This window comes from Manacus candei, unplaced genomic scaffold (genome assembly GCF_025592945.1).
Source record: "Manacus candei isolate 608988 ecotype Guabito, Panama unplaced genomic scaffold, ASM2559294v1 h1tg000057l, whole genome shotgun sequence".
Classification (NCBI taxonomy): domain Eukaryota; kingdom Metazoa; phylum Chordata; class Aves; order Passeriformes; family Pipridae; genus Manacus; species Manacus candei.
The window spans coordinates 3,012,413-3,033,793 of NW_026138105.1; the positions used below are offsets into that span (position 1 = coordinate 3,012,413).

At 56.4% G+C, this 21,381-nt stretch overlaps 2 protein-coding genes across 4 annotated transcripts in view; both read left to right on the plus strand.

Annotated features, from left to right (window-relative positions):
- Positions 1-14: 14 nt before the first annotated feature.
- The window catches only part of PXMP4 (peroxisomal membrane protein 4), a 131,123-nt gene continuing 109,756 nt past the window's right edge, over positions 15-21,381 (plus strand). For 2 of the 3 annotated variants that reach the window (XR_007907035.1, XR_007907034.1), the window contains exons 1-4: positions 15-214; positions 557-619; positions 1,175-1,373; positions 2,428-6,380. Coding sequence is in view for 1 of the 3 variants with exons in the window: in XM_051802823.1 (XP_051658783.1) it covers positions 30-214; positions 557-619; positions 1,175-1,373; positions 2,428-2,691 (711 nt within the window). In the remaining 2 variants the exon portion in view is untranslated. Of the gene's footprint in view, positions 215-556; positions 620-1,174; positions 1,374-2,427; positions 7,360-21,381 lie in introns of those variants that run through there. The other variant, XM_051802823.1, reaches the window with a different exon arrangement.
- On the plus strand, positions 11,809-16,452 carry E2F1 (E2F transcription factor 1). Its single transcript, XM_051802801.1, has 7 exons — positions 11,809-12,205; positions 12,841-12,931; positions 13,476-13,695; positions 14,109-14,261; positions 14,386-14,500; positions 14,598-14,802; positions 15,018-16,452. The coding sequence occupies exons 1-7, from the start codon at positions 12,002-12,004 to the stop codon at positions 15,260-15,262; spliced, it is 1,233 nt and encodes a 410-aa protein (XP_051658761.1). The 5' UTR covers positions 11,809-12,001; the 3' UTR covers positions 15,263-16,452.

The following is a 21,381-nucleotide window of genomic DNA, read 5'->3' on the forward strand; positions in this document are numbered from 1 at the left end:
TCCGCGGTGATGGACAGGCGGAGCAGCCTATGGGCGCGGCGGGCGGGGCGCGGGCCCCGGAAGCGGCAGGTGGCGGGGGTGCCATGGCCGGCGGGGCCATGGCGGGTGGGGATGGTCCGCTACGCGCTCTGCTCCGCGCCGCCAACAAGCTCCTGCAGCAGCGCCGCTACCATGCCGCGCTCGCTGTCATCAAGGGCTTCCGCAACGGCGCCGTGTGAGTGCTGGGCCCCTGGGGTGCCTGGGGTATCGGCCCAGCCCGGGCTGTGCGGAGGCCGGGGATGCGGTGGGGGGGGTACGGGGGAGGTTGTTCCGCCTCTCTCAGCTGCCGTCGGGGTGGTTTTAACTGGTTTTGGGGTCTCCTTTGGGCCTGGTTCGCTGTGGTGTGTGTGCTCTTCCCCCTGGGGCTGGGCTCCTCCCGGTTTGTTGTGCTGCTGCTGCTGGGTCGGCTGGAAAGTAATATATATTTGTTAAATAACGTCTTTAATCTGTCAGAATAGCAACACAATTATTTCGTAGTATAATGCAAAAACTCTGAAGTGTCTGTCTGCTCTTGCAGCTATGGAGCCAAAATCCGTGCCCCTCATGCCCTGGTGATGACTTTCCTGTTCAAGAGCGGCAGGTACAAGCCCTAATTCTTGCTTTTTTTCCGTCACTGCTTAGAATGTTTTCACTCCAGCTGTCTCTTTTTCATGTTTCCAGGGGTTTTAAAAAGAAGAAAGGTACGTGAGCCGTGGTTGAGCCTGCTCTATTAGTGAAGCACACACAAATATACATAGTTGGGGGGAGTTAACTGCTCATAGGGTGGTTGGTGAGGACCAGTGGATAGGGGAGGAATTAGAAGATGCCAACAGCAGTGCTCTGCTCCCCATGGAAATATGGGAACCTAGAGTAGAGCAGAGCACGTTGTGGCTTTCTCTGCTCATGCCAGAGGTTTGCATTTAGGCAAAAATTTTAAAAAAAGGACTGTTTGACTGTTCAGAGAATGAGACAGAGGTACAGTCTGCACTCTGTGCTCTGATTTGGGGATCAGAGGTGAGGGGATTTCTCCTCCCTCACAAGATATTCCGCGGGCTGCCCAAGCTGTCAGTGTAGGTGAGGGGTGTAGTGACCAGGCTGAGTTGAGTGCAGGGGTCGTGCCTTTTCCCTCTCCTAATTGTCTGTTCCTTTTCTTCAGTTTGAGGGAGAAGCTGAAGGCCATTGCTCAGGCCACCTACGCCCACTCCCGGAACTTGGCCTACTTCGTCTTCACCTACAAGGGGCTCATGGCAGCACAGTCCCGCCTGCAGGGGAAGAAAATCCCATTCCATGCTTTCCTTGCAGCCTGCATTGGGGGCTGGCTGGTGTTTGGTGAGAACAATCCCATCAACAGCCAGGTAAATGCACTCGCTGGAAGTTTCTTTGACCAGGAAAAACAGCAAGTGTGCCAGGAAGTGGTTGGTGGCTTGTTCCAGGCGGTTCTGACCGTGCAGCAATTACTCTTATATCATGTTCTTTGCACAGATTCTTGTTTTGCCTGCTCTGCACTCCAGTCCCAGAGGTGGTTGTGTCCCTCCATGAGCAGTTGGAGTGCTAAAAGCTCAGATTTACCTTCAGAGCTGCACTGAATTCCTAGGGAGGCAGGCAGGTGATCCAAAGCTTTTGGGTTATCCCAGCTGTTGCCTGAGCTGTGGTCACTGACTCTGCTCCTGGTCTGCCCATTGCAGGGTTAAACCCTTGAATCTGAGTGCTGTGAGTGTGGAACATGATCAGTTACTGAGCTTCACTGAACTAAACTGGTTAAACTGACAAGGAGTTGGACTTTGATGATCCTTGTGGGTCCCTTCCAACTCAGAATATTCTGGGACAACTAAACAGGTTACACTGACAAAAGCTGCTCAGGGGACACTGGAGTTAAAGCTGGTTCTTAACACACAGTCACAGATTAATGACTAAAACACAGAGATGCAGATTAGTCCAGAGTGTTCTTGAGCCTGGTTTTAGCTGTGTCCAGGCTCCTGAGTTCAGATCTGCTTGGCAGGTGAACAGAGCTGCTCTGGGTCTATTCTGAGGTGGCATTAACTGAGCAAAGAAAAGTTTGTGCAACTGCCAAGATGTGTTGCATCAAGTTTAACTTGTCGATTGCTGAATTAGAGCAGCAGCAGAGAAGCAGGACTTCGAGGATGCAGAGAAGACAACAAACACTTGTGGTTTTACAGACTGTTGGTGTGTGAACCACAGCCTGTTTGCTTTTAAGTCGGGTGAATCGCTCCCGCCCCTCTCGGGTGGATTATGGCTTCTGAATCTCAGCCTGGCTGCTGTGTGAGCTCAGCTTAACCTGGCTGCTGTGTGAGCTCAGCTTAGCCTGGCTGCTGTGTGAGCTCAGCTTAGCCTGGCTGCTGTGTGAGCTCAGGCTGCTCACCCAAAGCTCTCTGGGTTTCTCCCCTGCAGATCATCATGTACCTGCTGTCCCGGATCCTGTTCGGCCTGTCCCGGCTGGCTGTGGAGAAGGGCTACATCCCACAGCCCAAGCAGGATCCCTTCCCCCTCGTGGCTGCCCTGGTGTGGGGGACAGTGCTGTGGCTCTTTGAGTACCACAGAGAGACTCTGCAGCCCTCCCTGCAGTCCTCCATGACCTACCTGTACGAGGACAGTGAGGTGTGGCACGACCTGTCTGACTTCCTCCTTTACAACAAAAGGACAGACAGCAAGTAGGTGCTTCCCTGCAAAGCACCTTTGGATGGGATGGGACCTCTGGGCAGCTGAGGGGAAAAGGTTATTCTGTTGCTCTTGACCTGGGATTTTTTAAATTAACATCTATCAAGCAGAGTTGCCTCTTGTATCCCGGCCAAAATGTTCTGACTAGTCTCTTGGCTCTGTTTAGAGCAAGTAAACACCCCACAGAAACTGTCTGCAGAAACGCACACCCCACAGAAACCTGCTGCAGTCTTTTTTAAGAGGCCTTTTTTTCCCTCTGTGTTTGGGTTTGGGGTTTTCTGGGTATTGTTTTTTAAGAAACTAAATATAACTTATAAAGAGACAGCCTGACAGTAAGTGGAGAGTATGAAAACATGTTTTAGGGCTCACCTGAATGCTCACAAGTGTTTTTTTCTCTGTGCTGCTGTGCTCACCGTGGTGTGGTGGGAGTGGGGGACATCATGAAAGCAGGGATGTTATTTTTTCATTGCTGTGGATGGCTGGAAATCCTGCTTAAACTGTTACAAGGACACATTACAAGTTGTGTGCTCCTTGAGAGAGTTTATCTGGACCTTTCCCTCTGGGAGACAATAAAATTTTTGAGAATAAAACTGTTAAGATTGTCTTGTACAAGCCTGGTAAATCATGCTTGGCAGGACTATTTTTGCTCAGTTTCTCCCATGCACTTGGGCTGAATCTGTGCCTCTGCAAAGTGCACTAATTAATACCTTGTAATTATTTTAAACTTACTTGTAAAGTTTTTAAAAGCTGCTTGAACTAAATACCAAAATCAGTTATGCAACTTGGGCTCCTCTGCAAACAGGCCGGGGCGTGTTCCCGCCCTCAGATCTCACACTGAGCTTTGAACAGGCACTTTTATTTTGGGGGAAGGCACACATGGGTTTCTCTTAGGGCCAGGATCTGCCCTCCACAGGAGTGGCAGGGGTTGGCTGTAATCAAATTGGAATGTACCTGTAGTTTGTGCAGGTTTGCTGCTGAGCCAGGTTGAGGCCATGGATAAATATATGAGTGACTCTTAAAACTGCTGAGCCTCAGGATGGTGCAGCACACCCTGGGCTGTAGCAGAAGATTGACTAAACAACTGAGAAAGCACAAAAACTGCTTTAAAATTAAATTAATAAATTCAAGCTGTTAATACACTGCCATATGACACTACACGGTTCACTCGATGATGTGCATTCAGATAATTCCTGACGCGCTGGTTTGATGTGGTGAAGTTTCCAAGGGAGTCATTAAGTTCCCTGTTCCCTTTTGGCTTGGCTGGGACTGTTTTGTTTGCTCTCCCTGTGTCCATTTGCTTGTTCCTGAGCTGCTCATGTCGTTGCATAATCGTGCTGATGCTGTTTTCATCATGTTTTGAACTCTCTTTACCTTCCAGGCTCTGGCAATTTGTCCTATGCAAAGGTACAACTGAAACAGTACATTGAACTTCAGGTGGCTTCTGAGTAGAAAAAAATTCCCAATTTCTTCTTAAGTGATTTTTCCTTGTCCTCCTAAACTGTTTTGTTACTCTTATGCATATTCAGAGTGCTGCTTTATTCTTTGTCTTCCCACTTTTCTTTGAGCTTGTGCCATGCAAACCCCTGATTGTACATGGTGTCCAAAAAACAAGATACTTCTTTACCATAATAACTGTCTGAGGTACCTTTAACTCCTAGTTTCACCTGCTATTACAGTCTGGACTAAATACTTCAGTTGGAACATTAATCAGCATTTAATCAGACCCCAGGAAAGTTATAAAAGTCAGGAATTGGGTTTGTTTCTTTGTGGTTAAATATTTTTCTTGGCATAGATAAGCTTAAAGATTCAGATACAGAAAAACTACTGAAGCTACAGATCAGGTCTGACTCCTTTATAAACATCTTTATTTGCTGGGTAGCTGAAGCATCACGATTTTGCTGTCAGAAGCCTCAGTGTTGTTCCAAATGAGAACATTTGTATTCTGCTAATATTGCTGAATTCCTCCAAGCTTTGATGGGATTTCAGAAAACCCTTCCACAACCTGACAGCTGTGGCTTGGGAATTTCTCCCTAAAACTATTAGACTCACAAATCCTTGACCGTGTGTAATTGTTGCAGCCAGAGATGGCACGGGGCTGGTTCCGTGAGAAGTTTTTAATCTCGTTTCATTTGTAGCTGGTGTTTTCTTCCTCTGAGAAAGGCTTGTGATTCCCTTAGAGGCGAAATGATTTCCTTTTGCTAGTAGTTGTAGCACTGCAACCGAGTGGCTGCTGCTGAAGTTCTGAAGGACAAGTGGCCTGTCCTTTGTACCCAGACGTAGAGTCTGCGCTCTCTGGAAGGTGAATCCGAGCCAATACCCAGTTTACAGGATCAACCTGGCAGCAGCGACTGTGTCACTGGCTCAAAGAAACACCCTTTTTCTCCTGGGAACGTCCCCCCAGTCTCACTTTGCGAGCACACTGTGCCCCAGCCTCCAGCCATCTGCACTGGAGCCCCAGGAAGCAGCTGCCATCCCTGTCCCTGCCTGCCCAGCCAGGCGCTGGGACCGTTGGTGTTCCCGCTGGGCCGGGGGCAGGACGTTAAGCTGCAAGTCACTGCTTTCCCCAGGGAAGCAATTGGAACAGCTCCTTAATGACATCAGCCCCCAGTGCTGTCCCTGGGACCAGATAGCTGGGGATGAGCCCCTTCTGCCGCCAAGGTGTCGGAACAATGCGGGCGTGTAGTAGGGAAGTGAACTAGAAGTAATTTGTCTGAGTCAGACTTTTGGGATATGTAAGTTACACTCCCTGCCCTCCCCCAGGGCATTGTGTGGGGAGTTGAGCCCCCTGTTTGGGTTCCTTTTTTATTAGCATTAAAACTAGGAGAAATAAAGAGACAGTTGGGAAGCCACCTGCGAATCAGCCAAGTGCTTAAGGATCACAAAGGAGTGCCATTTTCTTCCCCCCCCCCCAGCCCTGACTGGTTTTGAATTTTAAGATGAACATGGGTTTGTTTGTCTACACCAGTTTATTTTCTCCTGTTATTTCTTCTTTGACACCTGGCTTATGCTGAGTGTCTCTAAAGAGGAGCAGAGTGTCTCAATCTTAGCTCAGTTCATAAAAAATTAGGATTACTGGATAAAAGTAATGTTTAAAATGATACCTCTTCAGATTTTAAGCCTCTTTTAGAGGCAGTTTTAAAGGTTAATGAATCAAACTGATCAAAAGTTTTCAGCAAGCCTGAGCTTCTCAAGCAGGCTGACTATCCTGAGCTATTAATCATTTATTTTATGGAGGAACAAAGCAGGCTCGGGGTTGTTTACTGATGCTGCCTGCTGCCCTGGCATACCCACTGTGCTTCCCTTCCCTTTGGAGGACACGTTGTGTACTGGTGCTGGCTCTCAGGATGGCTGGAGAACCGTTTCCGGGACAATTACATTATTTAACAAAGGCGAAAATTAAATGGGTGCCTGACATTTGGGTTAGCTAAGGTTTTCTGTGCTGTGTTTGATCCTGTCAGCTAAGGGGAGTGCATTTCTGAAAGGAAAGCCTGTGCTTGTCCAATAAGTGCCACAGAGAAGCTCTTGAAAAGGTGTGAGCCTGTGTTTGTAGCATGACAACAATGACCAGATAAATGTCCATGTTCAGGACAGGTGTCATAGAATCATGGAATGGTTTGAGTTGGAAGGGACATTAAATATCTACTCCAACTCCCTGCCCTGGGCAGGGACACCTTCCACTAGCCCAAGTTGCTCCAAGCCCTGTCCAGCCTGGCCTTTGGACACTTCCAGGGATGGGGCAGCCACAACTTCTGTGGGCAACCTGGTCAGGGTGGAGAGGCTGCAGAAGAGCTTTGATGTCAGTGCTGTGAGACTTCCTTGCCCTGGTAGAATAGATCAAAGCTCTGCTTTAGACCAGGTTGGGTGTGGGTGGAAATGCAGGGATGATCCCTGGCTTGTGAAAGAGAGCCAAGCCAGGCATCCGTGGGGACCCCCATGACCCCCTGTGCACACTGAGCTTGTGGAGTGACCAGAACCCTGTGGAGATACCCTCACACAGGAGAAACTCCTGGGATTCCAACTGATTTTCACTGCATCAGCACAAATGTGACCTTTGGATAATACCCCGAGCCGTGTGCTGCTTCCTATTGCTCAGGTTGTGTTTGTGTTCCTGGCTCGTGCCAACCTGAGCAGAATGTGTTTTCTGATGCTGCTTTTGAAATCCAGCAGATAAGGAGGGGGAGGGAAAATAAGGCATAATGTCTGTCTGCCAGTGTTAGTGTTTTAGGGGTGCTAATCTTGACTTGTCAACCTGTGTGTTCATACCAGATTGTTGGAGGAGGTAACTTTTTTCTTTGCTTAGAAGAATTTTCATCTGTCCCTGGTGATGAGGAAAGGAGAAAAGCAAATTAAAAGCTAATACAAGTATTATTACCTCTCTTTTTGGCATATAATTTGTGCTCATAATTGCTGTGTAATCCAAGCCCTGATTTTCTGATGGTGTAGAATAAAGTTATAAACTCAGGTAACTTGTATGACACTGATCAAAATGCTTGTAGGAATATCTCAGTTTTTGGTTTTAAAACATGCAAAAGAGGGGGGCAGTGGGTTGTTGATGTAGCTCTGTCTACTCTGAATTGATTTCTTATGTGGATTTTATCTGTATAATCGTTCTTTGAATATTACAATACCATGCTTTCTATAAGAATAAAAAACCCTAATTTTTGGTGGGCTTTTTTACTGTCATCATTATTAAGCTAAAATATATGAAGTGATGCTTGATTATTGCGTGTCTCTGGTCCTGTATGTAGAAGAGCAATGCATGAGGTGCATTTTTGGCATCACTTTTGCTCCTGTGTTACCAGCATTGACCACACATTCAGATTTACCTCCTGCAACGCTGGCTGGGATAAGGATGCCAACTGCAGGAACAAATTGGGGTGGCTGTCATCCCTTACCAAACACTCCTCTTTGGGGCAGGAGCCTGTGGCAGGACCCTCTGCCAGAGCAGGGCACAGGTACAGGGCACTGGGCACGAGGTTGTACCTGGTCTGCCCCTCAGATAAAATAGGGACCTACACAAATATGGAAAATAAGGATGTGTGTGAGTGATCTCACTGCTTCTTCCAAGCTGTAAAGGTAACTGCTATGGGAGTGGGGATGAAGCAATCCCTGTGTGAGGAGCTCCCTATGGATGGCACAGGCAGGGGAAGGAGGTCCCTCTTGCCAGGGGAGCACTGAGTGACTGTAAGACAAAAGCTCCTGCTTTGTAGCTGCTGGGATACTGGAGTGTACAGCCTGTGCCTGTGAGAAGCCAAATTAACACCCTCAAATTGATGCCAGTCCTGCCTTGAAGTGATTTTTTACCTCCTCACAAAGCATCATACTCTGTCTGAGCTCCTCTTCTGCTCCAGGTGAAGCTCTGAGTCACCTACAGGTTCTGCTCTGACTCTTCACCTGCTTTTTGGGTTCCCAGTTCCAGTGACCGTGCTCTGAGCCTTCTGGGAAGGGAACTTGGGCTGCTTTGTCACTAGAGCTGACTAGAAGCTGAAGCACAGAAGGTAACATCAAGGGGGTATATTCCCAAATTACTCCTTGATGACTCCCAAGAAGCACTTCAGCCTCTCCATTCCTCCACAAGGCTTGAGTGAAGGAAATGGAAGAGCTCTGTGGAATGGAGTGGCTTTTAGCCATGGGGCTGGGAAGTGTGTGTTTGTACTGCTCTGCCTCACAGAGGCTGGGACAAAATTGTCCTGTTTGGGTGTGAAGAGCAGAGTGGGGGGTGAATGAGCTCTGTGCCCCTGTTGCTTCCACTGAAAGACTCCATGGATTGGTGTGAGCTCTGATAACAGATGCCATCCTATGAGAGGAGGAACTAACACTGCTGAGTCTGTTGTGCCCAGCATCCAAGAGAGTAGCTGGTGTAGTCATCTGTAAACAATGCAAGGGAATAGGCAGTTCCTGGCTCTTGGGACTGGGCTCTAGGAGGAGACACCTTAGCCAGGGATGCTGTCCTTCTGCCACAAGCAAGCTTAGATACTCTAGGTAATTTGTGCTACCAGAAAATCGTTTTGGTTCCTGTAGGACAAAGGCAATGGCTCAGGTGGTGGAGAGTGGAGCAAGAACAGGTGAGCGGGTGAGGTCAGGACAGAACTGGGGGGCTCTGGGCTTTCCCCAGCTGTCTGTCCCCTCTGCAGTGAGGTCTCCAGGGCCTCTTGTGCTGAGAGCTGCACCCTCATGGGAACAAATCAAAGCACTGGGAACAGGAGCATTGGCAGGAGAGCCTGGGAGAAGCCCTGCTGCAATCATTCCATGTGACAGCTCAGCACACTCCATGTGGGAACTGCTGAAGACAGGACCAACCAACTGCGATGACAAGGACAGTAAATGTGTTCCTGGGACACCCACATGCTACACTTAACTGAGCACAGGGATGTAGGTTTGTATCCTGCCTGCTCCTGCTGCCAGGAGATGATTTTCCATGGCACCAGCTCTGGCTCCACCTGCAGCCCTGCTCCACATTTTTCTATCCATGCAGAGACCAGCAGACACCCCTTGACCTGCGTCCACCCCATTGTGCAGGGCAGCCAAACCCACCCAAACTCAGGGACTGTGGTGGGGTAAATCCTGTTGTGGTACAAACTGTCCAAACATCCTTCCTGATCCTCTCCAGGACCAAGTGTGACCGTGGAGACAGGGCTTTATCTGCGTGCAGCACCCGGCAGACAGCTAATCTCGGGAGCACGTCTGCACTCCTTAGCGGGGCTGGCGAGGCCGGGGGGAGGCTGCAGCTGTGCAGGAGACGGGATTCATCTGCTTCCCCTCATATACATGCAAGGAAAGCCCCTGCCCGCCCCTCTCCCGCCAGCGTTCGCCTTTCATTTGTCTCCACAGCCGCCCTTTTTCGCGCCACTGAAAGCCCTGGAGAAGTTGTAGCGCAGCCAAGCAGCTCCGGGGGAAGGGGGCAGAGCTGCTGCCCCCCCGGATAAGCTCCCGCATGAATTAGGGGAGGACCCAGCCTTTGTGAGCGGAGCGGGAGCAGCTGGTGCAGCAGCTGTGTCCCAAACCCCGCTGCAGCCCAGGAAGCGCCTGGCTGGGGCTCCCCGGGGATGGGGAAGGCACTGCCAGCCATGCGCTCCCGCCAGGCTGGTGGGGCTGCCTTTTCTCCCCCTCCCCAGATGGAAGAAGCATTAACTGTGTGCAAACATCTGGTCTAACTGTTGCTTGTGCATCACGGTAATGATGATACTGCAGTGGAAGGGCTCTGGAGAGCGGGCCCTGGAATATTAGAGGGGCCAAGTGTTAATTAACTGTATTAATTTCCTGTAAGCAAGGCAGCGTTTCCATTTGCTCTCTGCTGATGAAGAAATGAGGCACAGCGAGCTGATGTGATTGGTCACGGCCATGCAATATGTTCCTGGTGTATTTAAGGATGTGGGGATCCGGGGAAATCACGGCACTGACAGTCCTCGGGGGAATTACAGCCACTGCCAAAGTATCCAGCAGAAAATCCTTTGAAGCCAGAAACCTGTTAGGCCGGAGCAGGGGCACTGCATGTCAGGATTTGCTCTGCAGCACAGGAGTTAATTCAGCCCTGGGAATGCCTCCCGCATCCCACGCACTGCTGGAAAAAACACCCCATCTCCTCATCCAGGGCAGGTCAGGGGCGGCAGCAGGGCCGGGGTGGGAGCCAGCACTGGCCCACAGCCCTGCCTGGCAGCACCAAGGGGTTGGGGGTCACTGTGCTCCACCAGGAGGCCCCCTGGGGACCTGTGGGGCAGCTTTTGGGGGGCACAGAGGGGTTAAACCCTGGGCTCGGCTCAGAGGGGCTTTGGGTGCCTGGCTGAGACCCCCTCACTCCACACTTCCCTCACGAGCTTCAACATCTCTGGGCCCTGCAAAAGGTCTAATCTTTAAGTGCTTTTTAGGTTATTTTAATAGCAGGATGTATTTTTTTTTCATTTTTAATTCTGCCTTCTCATGCAGTGGGGGGTTATCGGTGTCCTGCAGGCAGCAGATACCGGCGGTGGGAGCCGCCTGTGCCTGTCTGGGGCCGGACTATCATCCCTCCCAGCATATGGGGCCACTCCCGGCCCCGTCTGCCACCCCTCTGTCCCTGCCCCTCCCCGATCGCGCGGTCCCACGGCCAGGGATCGCTCCGGGCACGGCCAAGTGCGGGCTGTGCTCCCAGCAGAGCTTTCCCTCCGTGCTGCCCTGCAAGGGGTTATCAAGGAGCGCTGCAGGAGCCGCCGAGATCCACAGCTGGTGGGTGTTTGGAAACACAGAATGCCGTGAATCACCCGGCAAACGGACAGAGCAGATTGCGGCATCCCAGGCTTTCCATGCGAGCCGGACCCCTGGAACAGTGTCAGAGCCTCCAGGCTTCCCGATAGCCTCGCCTGGAGTCTCGGGGTTGTGCTTTTAACGAGGGAGAGGAATAACACTGAGCTCATCTCTGCACGGGCTGGGGTCACCCCTGGGGAAAGGGGACACAAAGGGATAGCCCGCAAAGCCCAACCCCCCCCCTGTGTGCCACCAGTGCTACCCGAGGGTGGGGCAAGCGGTACGAACTTCGCTGTGGGTGTGTGCCGGTGCCCTCCCGGGCCATCCGGAGCGGGGAACGGCCGTGCCCGCAGCCGGAAGCCCGTCAGCCCGGGAGGGACCGGCTCTGCCCGAGGCTTTCCCATGGCTGGGAAAAGCAGGAGTGGCCAGGGCCGGTTGGGAGCGGGGAATCCGCGGGGGGACACAGGGTGGGCACATGGCAGGAACACATGGGGGGACAAAAGGGGGACACACACGAGGGGCACAGGGTGGGCATATGAGAGACACACAAGAGGGGACGCGAGAGGAGACACGGGGAGCACAAGGATGGGACACAAGAAGGGGACACAAGGGAGGGGACCCCCACCCCACCCCACCCCGCCCCGCCCGCTCCGCACCCACGCGGCGCCCCCGCCGCGTCCCCGGGCCGCGCTCCCATTGGCCACCGCCCCCGGCGCGACGTCGCCGATTGGCCGCCTGTCAGCGCGGCCCCCCGCCCGCCAATGGGCGCGCGGCACCGCCCGCCGCCCCGCCGGGCGCAGCCAATGGGAGCGCGCCTCTCCGCCCCCGCCACGCCGGGCGCAGCCAATGGGCGGGCGGCGGGGCGGCTCGCGCCGCTTTTCGCGGCAAAAAGGATTTGGCGCGCAAAGGCGCGCGGGGCCGGCGCGCCGAGACAGCCGGCGGGCAGCGAGCGGAGCCGCGGCTGGGATTGCAGCCGGGGCTGGAGCCGGAGCGGAGCGGCCCCGCGCCCGCCATGGGCCGCGCCTCAGCCCGCGCCCTGCCCGCCGCGCCGCCCGCCGCCCCGGCGGCACCGGCTGCCATGTGAGCCATGGCGGCGGCGGGCGGCGCGGCGGGGCTGGCGGCGCTGCTGGGCAGCGCCTCCCCGCACCTCCTCATCGTCTCCGCCGCTGCCGCCGCCGAGGAGCCCGCGGGCGGCGGCGGCCACCCCGATACCGACCTCCTGCTCTTCGCCACGCCGCAGCCCGCCCGCCCCGGCGCCGCGCCCAGACGGCCCGCGCTGGGCCGCCCGCCGGTAACCCCCGCGAGTGGGACGGGGGGGGCGGTGGGCGGGCGGGGGCTGCGGGGACCGGGCTGTGTGCTGGGCCGTGCAGTATTGGGCCGCTTCGAGCCGGCTGGGTACCGACCGTGCCGTGTAGCCGGGCTGTACACCGAGCTGGGCTATTTACCAGGCCGAGCTGTATAGCGAGCCGTGCGATACCGAGCTGGGCTGTATAGCGAGCCGTGCTGTACACCGAACCGGGCCGGGCCGTGCTGCTCCCTGCTCTGCCCCGTGCTGTGCCATATGTCACGCCCTGCTCCGTGCCAGGCCGTTCTCGGCCGTGCCCTGCCGTACAGCCGGGCCGTGCCACGCAGCACCTGCCGGGCCGGCCCTGCCCCGCTGCCGCTCCGGAAGCCGCAGGCCCGGGCGCTGGGCCGTGCTTTGCCTCCCCCGCCGCGGCCTGCGCCGGCCTTGGGGCGCTCCCCCAGCCTGGCGGGGCCCCCGCGACGGGGACAGCCCCCCATCCCCGCTGGCGTGCGTGGCAGCCGCGGAGCTGCTCCTGTCAGTCCCTTCCTGCCGGGCCTCCGTGACCCTGGGGCGATCCCTCGGGTCACATTCCATGACCAGTGGGATGGTCGCTGCCCCTCTGATGGCCCCATCCCTTGCAGGTGAAGAGGAAGCTGAACTTGGAGACAGATCACCAGTACATAGCAGAGAGCCTGCCGGTGGTCCGGGGCAAGGCCAGGAACCCTGCTAAAGGTACTGCTCCTCCTGCCCCCCCCTTGACAGCCCAGCCCAGAGCAGGAGTGCTGCAGCCCCACTCAGCTCCCACAGGCAGCTTCTTCCTTTTCCTTCATGTCAGTTTGTTCCTGGGGCTGACCTCTTTCTGTCCGCTGTCCACAGCTGCTGCTGTCCCCTGGGCTGGTGACATAGTTGTCCTGCCCAGCTGCTGGGCACCACACCTGCTCCATCCCTCCCTGTGGGGTGGAGCTGTAGCTGCCAGCATGGGGTGGGTGCAGTGTCCCGGGGGGACCTTCTGTTATCTCCCCCCTGAGCCCTGCCTGGCACAGCTGAGGTTGTGGTCAGGATGGAGCACAGGTGTCAGAGCCTGTGCCAGGTCCTGCAGCATCCTTCCCATGGAGGGTTTGGGGAGCTCACCCCATTGCCCTGAGAAAGCACATTTGTTTTGGGGTGCCGGTCCTGGTCCCTGGTGCATGAGCCACCTGCAAGCATGGGGGGAGTTTTGGGACCTCTCAGCTCTAGCCTTGTGGCTAAAATCACACTTGTCCTCGGTGGCTGGCAGGGGCAAAGTCTCCTGGAGAGAAGTCCCGCTATGAAACCTCCCTGAACCTCACCACCAAGCGCTTCCTGGAGCTCCTGAGCCAGTCACCTGATGGCGTGGTGGATCTCAACTGGGCGGCCGAGGTCCTGAAGGTGCAGAAGAGGCGCATCTACGACATCACCAATGTCCTGGAGGGCATTCAGCTCATCACCAAGAAATCCAAGAACCACATCCAGTGGCTGTATGTCCCTTGGCTGGGCTCATGGGGCTGTGTCTGGGCTGGGAGGGCCGTCTGGGCCAGGCTCAGGGTAGAGCAGGGTCTTAGCAGGGTGGAGAAGTTCAAAGCAGGGTCACCAGAGCATCTGCTCACGGGTCAAGTGGTGGCTCCCTGTGGAAGGGCTGTGCTCAGTGGCAGGTGGCTCCTGAGCAGGCAAAACAGGAATACCAACACTGCGAGTCCCCCTCGGGCTCCCCAAGTCATCCCAGGGAGCGGGGGGGCTGCATCCAGGCTCGGGGAATGGACCCCAGGGCTGTGCCCTACCGGGAAATCCGGACAAGGCTGATTCCCTGGGTGTGGGGTGGGATGTAGCCTGGCCTGGGTGGGGACAGCGGGAGCTGTGGGGTCTGGCTCCTGACGGGCACGGTGCTCCCCAGGGGCAGCCAGGCCACCGTGGGAGCGCCCGGCCGGCACCGGCTGCTGGAGAAGGAGCTGCGGGAGCTGCAGGCGGCCGAGAGGCAGCTGGACGAGCTCATCCAGATGTGCACGGTGCAGCTGCGCCTGCTCACCGAGGACCCCGCCAACCAGCAATATCCTTTGGTTATGGGATGGGACTGGCTGGGTGGGGGGATGTGGGTGAACCCCGGGGTGGGCCTGGCTGGCTGCGGTCCCTGCAGGGAATGATCCCTGGGTTTGCTCCTTGACCTGCCCCACCGCAGCCTATGTGACCTGCCAGGATCTCCGCAGCATCGTGGACCCCTCGGAGCAGATGGTGATGGTTATCAAAGCCCCCCCAGAGACCCAGCTGCAGGTCTCAGACCCAGCAGAGGTGAGTTGGGGTCACCCTCTGACCCCTCTGCACAGCCCAGTGCTCCCTGGGCATCCCTGCACCTCCTTGTCTCACTCCTCTCTCCTCTCTTCCCCAGGCTTTCCAGGTCTCCATGCGAAGCACTCAGGGCCCCATCGACGTCTTCCTCTGCCCCGAGGACAGCTCAGGGGTCTGCAGCCCTGTCAAGAGCCCCTTCAAAGCCTCCACAGAGGACTCATCTCCCAGGTGTTCACAGTCCAGAGCCTCCCCACTCCTCCATCCCACCCAGGATGTGAACATGCCACTGCTTCCTGGAGAGCAAGGTGGGGCTGGGGACAGGGATGTTGATGTGATGTCACGGTGGCTCTGGCTGTGTTTGTAGCTGTCAGCACAAGCAAGTAGCTGGGATGGTGCTTGGGCACCCCAGCAAGGCAGGGAGGTGGGAACAACTGGGTTCTCCATAGCCTATAAAATGGTTTTTTGGGGGGGTTTATTTGGCAACTTCTGTGGGATTTACAGCTGTTTCCCATCCCCACAGAAGCGCTGCTGCCAGGGACAAGCACACTGCCCAGCAAGGTGGAGGAGGTGAGCCTGTCACCTCTGGCCTCCATGGACATTCTCCTGGAGCAGAGCAGGGAGGACTTGGCGGGTTTCTTGGCCGATGAGTTCATCAACCTGTCGCCGCCGCAGGCGCAGGACTATCACTTCGGGCTGGAGGAGGGCGAGGGCATCAGCGAGCTCTTCGACTGCAACTTCGGGGACTTCACCCCCTTGGACTTCTGAAGCTCTGCCCAGGTGCTCGGGGGAGCTGCCAGGCGAGGGGGGCAGCCCTGGCAGGGCGGGCAGGGCAGGCAGCCCCTCTGGCTGCAGCGCCCGCCGCTCCTCTCCCATCCCCTTTTTGCAATATTTTCTTCTCCCTCCAGACCCCCCAGCCAGGCGGGGGGCCAGTGGCATCCTCAGCTCCAGCCCCACAAGGGGGGATGCCAGGATGGGGTTCCCATCTCGGGGGACCCCTCCCACAGGGCCCTGGTCACGGGGGAACTGCCCAGGGCAGCCCCCCAGGAGCCCATTCCAGAGCTTTAAGCAGTCCTGTGTATAGATTTGATTAATTTATTATTGTCCCCTGGGGACAGCGTTTCATTTCCATGGGGGTTTGGGGGGGGCTGTACAGCAGAGTGAGGGTGCTGAGAGGGTTTGTTTTGCTGGAAGGGGGTGGTGGAGATGTGGGGGGTGCTGGGTCAGGGCTGTCCCCCCTGTGTGGGGAGCTGCCCATAGCCTGGCTGAGCATGGGGTATTTATTTATTATTTATGGCGTGTGGGAGCTCTCCCAGGACATGGAGGGGGCAGGAAGGAGCAGGAGGCCACCGGGGCCTTGCCAGCACATCCTGGCTTTGCTCATGTCCAAAATGAGACTGGCAAGGCCACGGCTGTGGCAGTGGCTGCAGGAGGGGGGACGGGGCTGGATGGGGCTGGTGGCCCCGGGACCATGGGCTTGTCCCCTTAGGGGACACAGAGGTGTCCCAGGGAGTGCATCTCTGCAGGTAAGGACCCAACGCTGTCTCCAGGCTTTTCTTCCCCTCCCTGTGCAGCCTTTCAGCCTTTCAGCTCTGTCTCCCCCTCCCCAGGCCACTGGGAGGGGAGGGGAGGAGAGGGGGGTCCTGGGGTCCCCCCGGGCCAGGCTGGAGACGCACTTTCACTTTTACTGCCATTTAATAAGCTTGTGTTCCTCTGAGCTTCGTGTTTAATAAAGGTTTCTACTGACTCTGCTCTTCGGCTGTGCTGAGGTGCCTGGGGGTTTTAGGAGTGGTGGGGCCCCTGGTTGAGAAACAAAGTGGTTTGGCGTGATTTTTTGGGGTTTTTTTGCCATTTCAAACTTGAAATGCATGACCAGGTCTATCCATGTCTGGGGCTGCAGGAGGTGCTTTGGTCCTTGGGGGTTTTTTTCCCCCCTTCAACTCCACACACTCCCATGTGTGGGGTGGGAGCTGGGGCTGATCCTGCCCCCACTGCTTCTCCAAAGAGGTTGTGCTGCAGGGAGATGTGGTGATGGGTCTGCATGAGGATTGCTTTTCTTTTTGGCAGCCCCTGTCCCCAACTTGGTTGCTCTCCTGCCTGGCCCCCTCCCTGCCTTCCCCCTGGTTTTGGGGCAGCATTTGCATGGAGAGGGTCCCTGGCTGTAGCACCTGCACTGGGAAGAGTGTGGCCAGAGCATGGGGCCAGTGTGAAACCAGTCCATGCATCCACCATGCCAGCAGGCTCCCTGTGACTTCCCAGCTTCCCCTGTTTGCCCCAGCACCTCTTGGTGCTGCCTAAAGGCACGTGCTGGCACCAATTCCTGGCCCAAAGTTCAAGCTCCCTGTGTCCAGCTCACTGGCAGCCCTGACCCTGCATGCCCCAATCCTCTCTGCACCACACTGTGACTGAGGGACATTGGGGGCACTCAGGGAGGGATGTTTGGAGTTCCCAAGGACCCCCTGGCAGCCTGGAGCGGGCTCAGGGGGGCCATGGCCACCACCCCATGTTTGTGTGCTTGCTCCCCTCCTGCCCAGCCTCCTGCCTGGTTTGCCTTTAAACAGCCTGATAAATATTTCAGCCTGACCATGTTGTGTAAGCTCACCCTGCTCCTGTGCCAGCAGGTAACGGGAACACAGGCTCTGGCCAGGCTGCTGCTGGGTGCTGGGTGGCACAGCCTGGCCCAACCAGGCCCTGGCACCCCCAAACTAGTGCCCAGGAGGGCAGTGGCACACACAGCTTGTCTTGAGTGACCCCTCTGAGAGGGAGGAGCTCGTGTTTGTTGTCACATTGTCACCACCTCAAATGGGGCTTTTCCAGGCAAACTGGAAGAACATTCCCATTGTTCTGATCCGTGGGGCTCCTACCCCTCAGAGCCAGCGCAGGAGGATGGGGTGGCAGGTGGGTGGGCATGGGCTCTGGTCCCTGCCTGCTGTTTCCTTCATTACAGAGTCAGTGTTTGTCACCTTGGGGTGACAGGTGCTGCAGGGTTTCCTGCAGGGTGCCCAGCTCAGGCATATGCCAACTCCTCCTCATCCACCCCTCCTTCTCTTGCTTAGTTCCACTGTGGTGGAGGGTGATGGTGGTCTGAAATGCTGCCCAAAGAGGAGAGACCCTGGCACAGGGAGTGGCTTTCATGGGAGCCATCAGGCTCAGGGAGAGGAGAGAGGACTCACACCAACATCCTGAGCTCCACGGGGCTGTTCCTGTGCCCATCCAACCCCCCCACCAGCAGCACAGCTTTTCCCTTTTCCCCGGAGCAAAGGCAAACCTGTGATGACATTCACCATCACATTCCCTTCATAGCAAACCTCCTGGGATGCTGGGCCCTCGGGATTCCTGGTCCCCATGGAAGCAGCCCCCAGCAGGGACAGGAGTGTGTCCCGCTGCCGCAGCCCATCTCTGAGGGATGCACTGGCAGCTCCACGTGAGCCACAGAACCACAAAAATAACCACTCTGCCTCCCAGGGATGATTCATGATGCAGCTGAAGGGCTTCCCTCCTGCTATTTCAGATCACTGGAGAAGGAGCTGATGATAGCTGGTTTGGAAGAGCACATGGCAGCTTTGGGAAGCGGCCCCAGGCACTGCCTGGTTTTATTTATCTGCTCCACAGATGCTTTTCTTTGTCAGGCGAAGCCAACACGGTCCAGGAGATGAGAATCCTGCACACATCCTGGTTGCTCCATGGGCTCTCAGCTCCTGTTTGCTCCTATCTCCATTCCCAGGCAGTGTTACCCCACAGGGATCAGGTCCATCCAGCCCTGGGCAGCTCCACTGGCACTGGCAAATGCTGTGCAGGATGTGGCCGTGGTGCTGATCCCAGGCAGCCATGGAGTCTCCTGCCCCTGTGCCGTGAGGTTTGGACTTGGGGGAGTCAGGAGAGCCCCTCAGTGGGATGAGCTCTGGGACAGTCTGGCAGTGGCTGGGGGGCAGAATTAGGTGCCCCCCACAAGGGGTTTGTACCTTAAACCTAATCCCCCCCAGAGGGTCCGGGCAGGTTTTGGGGTCTCTCTAGGCAGGGATGTCTTGCCCCTGCCAGTGCTGATGCTGCCTGCCCCACCTCTGCATCCTGCCCCAAACTTCCATATTTCCACTCTCAAACATCTCCCGTGTTTCTTCCGTGAGGAAGGAACTTGAGGAGGCCAAACACAGCATTGTTTATTTCTGGAATTCTGGTGAGTGGGTGCTTCCCTTAATTCCAGCCCGTTGTGGTCCTGGAGAGAAGAGCAGAGCCCTGATGTCCCCCTCAGCTGGAGCCATGTCCCCATTCCCAGCTGTGGCTCTCGGGGTGTTCTGGAAGCACCTGTGGAAGGAGCTGGGGGCATCAGCTCCCTCCTGCCACTGGCAATTTTACCCTGGACTTTGCTTTCCCTCACTACCCAGCTGCTCCTTCCCACACAGGAACTCATGCTGACCCTGAGGCATCCCAATGGGGACAGAGAACGGATTTTAGCAAACAGGAGTGTGGGAAGGCCCTCTCAGGCTTTGCTTTGATCCGTGACAGAGCCCCACCATCACACAAACCTTCCCACACTCCCTGGTGAGGTGATCCCTGTTCCTGCTGTGTCTCCTGCCTGTGTTTTTTTCCTTTTGCTTTTTTGGTTGGATTTGATGACCACACTCAAGAGCTCCAGTCCTTGGACCTCTTTCTGCCTCCCTGGGGTGGGGAGAGCCCTGTGCTGTGTGGGTGAGTGCACGTGCCCTCCAGAGCCCTTGGATACCCCCCCATCAGGACCCAGGTGTGCTTTTTCCACCTCTTTTCCCTTGCACACACCTGGAACAGCTGGGAGATGGTAAAAATAGCTGCGATGCATCCTGCAGCTGCTCCAGGCTCAGCTTGGAGCCTCTTATCCCTGAGGGAGGAGGAGATGAGCAAACTCCATGTGCCGCAGCCCAGCCGTGTTGGGATGGGGAAGCATCTTGGATTTGAGATCTGGGTTAAGCAGAGCTGAGCTCAGCAAACAGGATGTTGCTGAGAGCTCCATGTGGAAGCAGAGGTGGTGCTCATGGAGGCAAAGCTTGCCTGGGATTTTCCATCTGAACAAAACTGGTTCATGTCCCTCTCTCTGTAAGTAAAATCCTGGAACGCTCCAAGAGGGAGCGGGAGCAGCCCCAAGAAGGCCCTGCACATTGTGTACCCCGGGAGCATGTGAAGCTCTGCCCAGCCATGGCTTTATCTGGTTTATTTATCTAATTATCTGTTTCTTATTTGGGAAAACCCCTGAGGAAAGTCTGGGATATGGATATGGATGTCTGTCTTATTCCTCTCTGCATGCACAGGCCTCCAGGTGTCAGGCAGGGATGGAGGCAGCTCCTGCTTCCTCCTCCTCCTCCACAATCAGTATATGCCACACTGGAGGGAAGCAGTGGGAAGCAAAGGCTGCCTGGCAGCGTGGGCATCTAAGGAAGGCATTTGGAGCCACCCTGCTTGTCAAGGGACCACCCCAGGGCCACTACAACCACAGTGGGACCACCCGTGGTCAAACTGAGGCCAAGTCAGGGCCAGCTGGGGAAAACAGGGCTTTCCCAGGACCAACAGTGTCCACACTGGGACAACATGTGGCCAAACTGGGACCACCAGTGGCCAAACTGGGACAAACAAGAGATATGCTAGGGCCAACCATGGCCACACTGTGACCACCCATGGTCAAACCAGGGCAGCTCCAGGGCCAACTGGGGCAACCAGGGCTACCCTGAGGTCAAAAGCAACCACACTGAGACCACTTTTGGCCAAACTGGGACCAACTGGGCAAGCCAGGGCTGCCCTGAGGCCACCAGCAACCACACTGGGACCTCCCATGGCCAAAATGGGACCAACTGGGGCTATATTGGGGTGTCCATGGCTTAATCCTGGAGCCAACAGTGACCACACCAGGACCACTCATGGCCAAACTAGAATATCCCCAGGGCCAACTGGGGCACCCAGGGCTACAGTGGGACCAACAGTGACCACTCTGGGACCACCCGTGGCCACTCTGGAACCAACTGGCCCAGCACTGGGACAACCAGGGCTATCCTGGGGCCAACACTGGGATAACCTGTGGTCAAACTGGGACCAACTGGGGCACTCGGGGATGGTCACACAGCCCACGGGTGGGACCACGGTGGGCTTTACTGGAGTCAACCGGAGGCACCGCCGGGTCCAACTGGGATCCAACTGGGATCCAACTGGGATCCCCCTGCGGCAGCCCCCGGCACCGGGACCCAGCCCCGCCCCTCCGCCATCCGCAGTGGTGGCCCTGGGTGCCAATCACGGCCCGTGGCCAATCGGGTGGCGGCGGGGGCGGGCCCGCAGCGCAGCCAAAGTTGCCTGGCGGCGGCGGAGCCGCTCGGCTGAGTCGGGATCTGCCGCGCACCGCGTCCGTCCCTCCGGCACCGCACCGAACCAGCCCTTCGGCACCGCGTCCATCCCTCCGCTACTGCACCGCATCCATCCCTCCGCTGCTGCACCGCATCCATCTCTCCGGCACCGCATCCCTCCCTCCGACACCACACCGCGTCCGTCCCCTCGGTACCACATCGTGTCCATCCCTCCGGCACCGCATCCATCCATCCCTCCGGCACCGCATCCCTTCCTCCGGCACCGCATCGCGTCCATCCCTTTGGTACCGCATCCATCCCTCCAGCACCGCACCACGTCCAGCCCTCCGGTACCGCACTGCATCCACCCCTAGGGCACCGCACCGCGTCCGTCCCTACGGCACCGCACCGCATCCATCCCTACGGTACCGCGCCCTACGGCAGCGCGCCGTGCCCCACGGTACCGCTCCGCACCGCACCGCACCCATCCCTACGGTACCGCCCCGCACCGTGCCCTCCGGTACCGCATCGCACCGCACCGCTCCCTACGGCAGCGCACCTGCCCTTCGGTGCCCCTCGGCAGCGCAC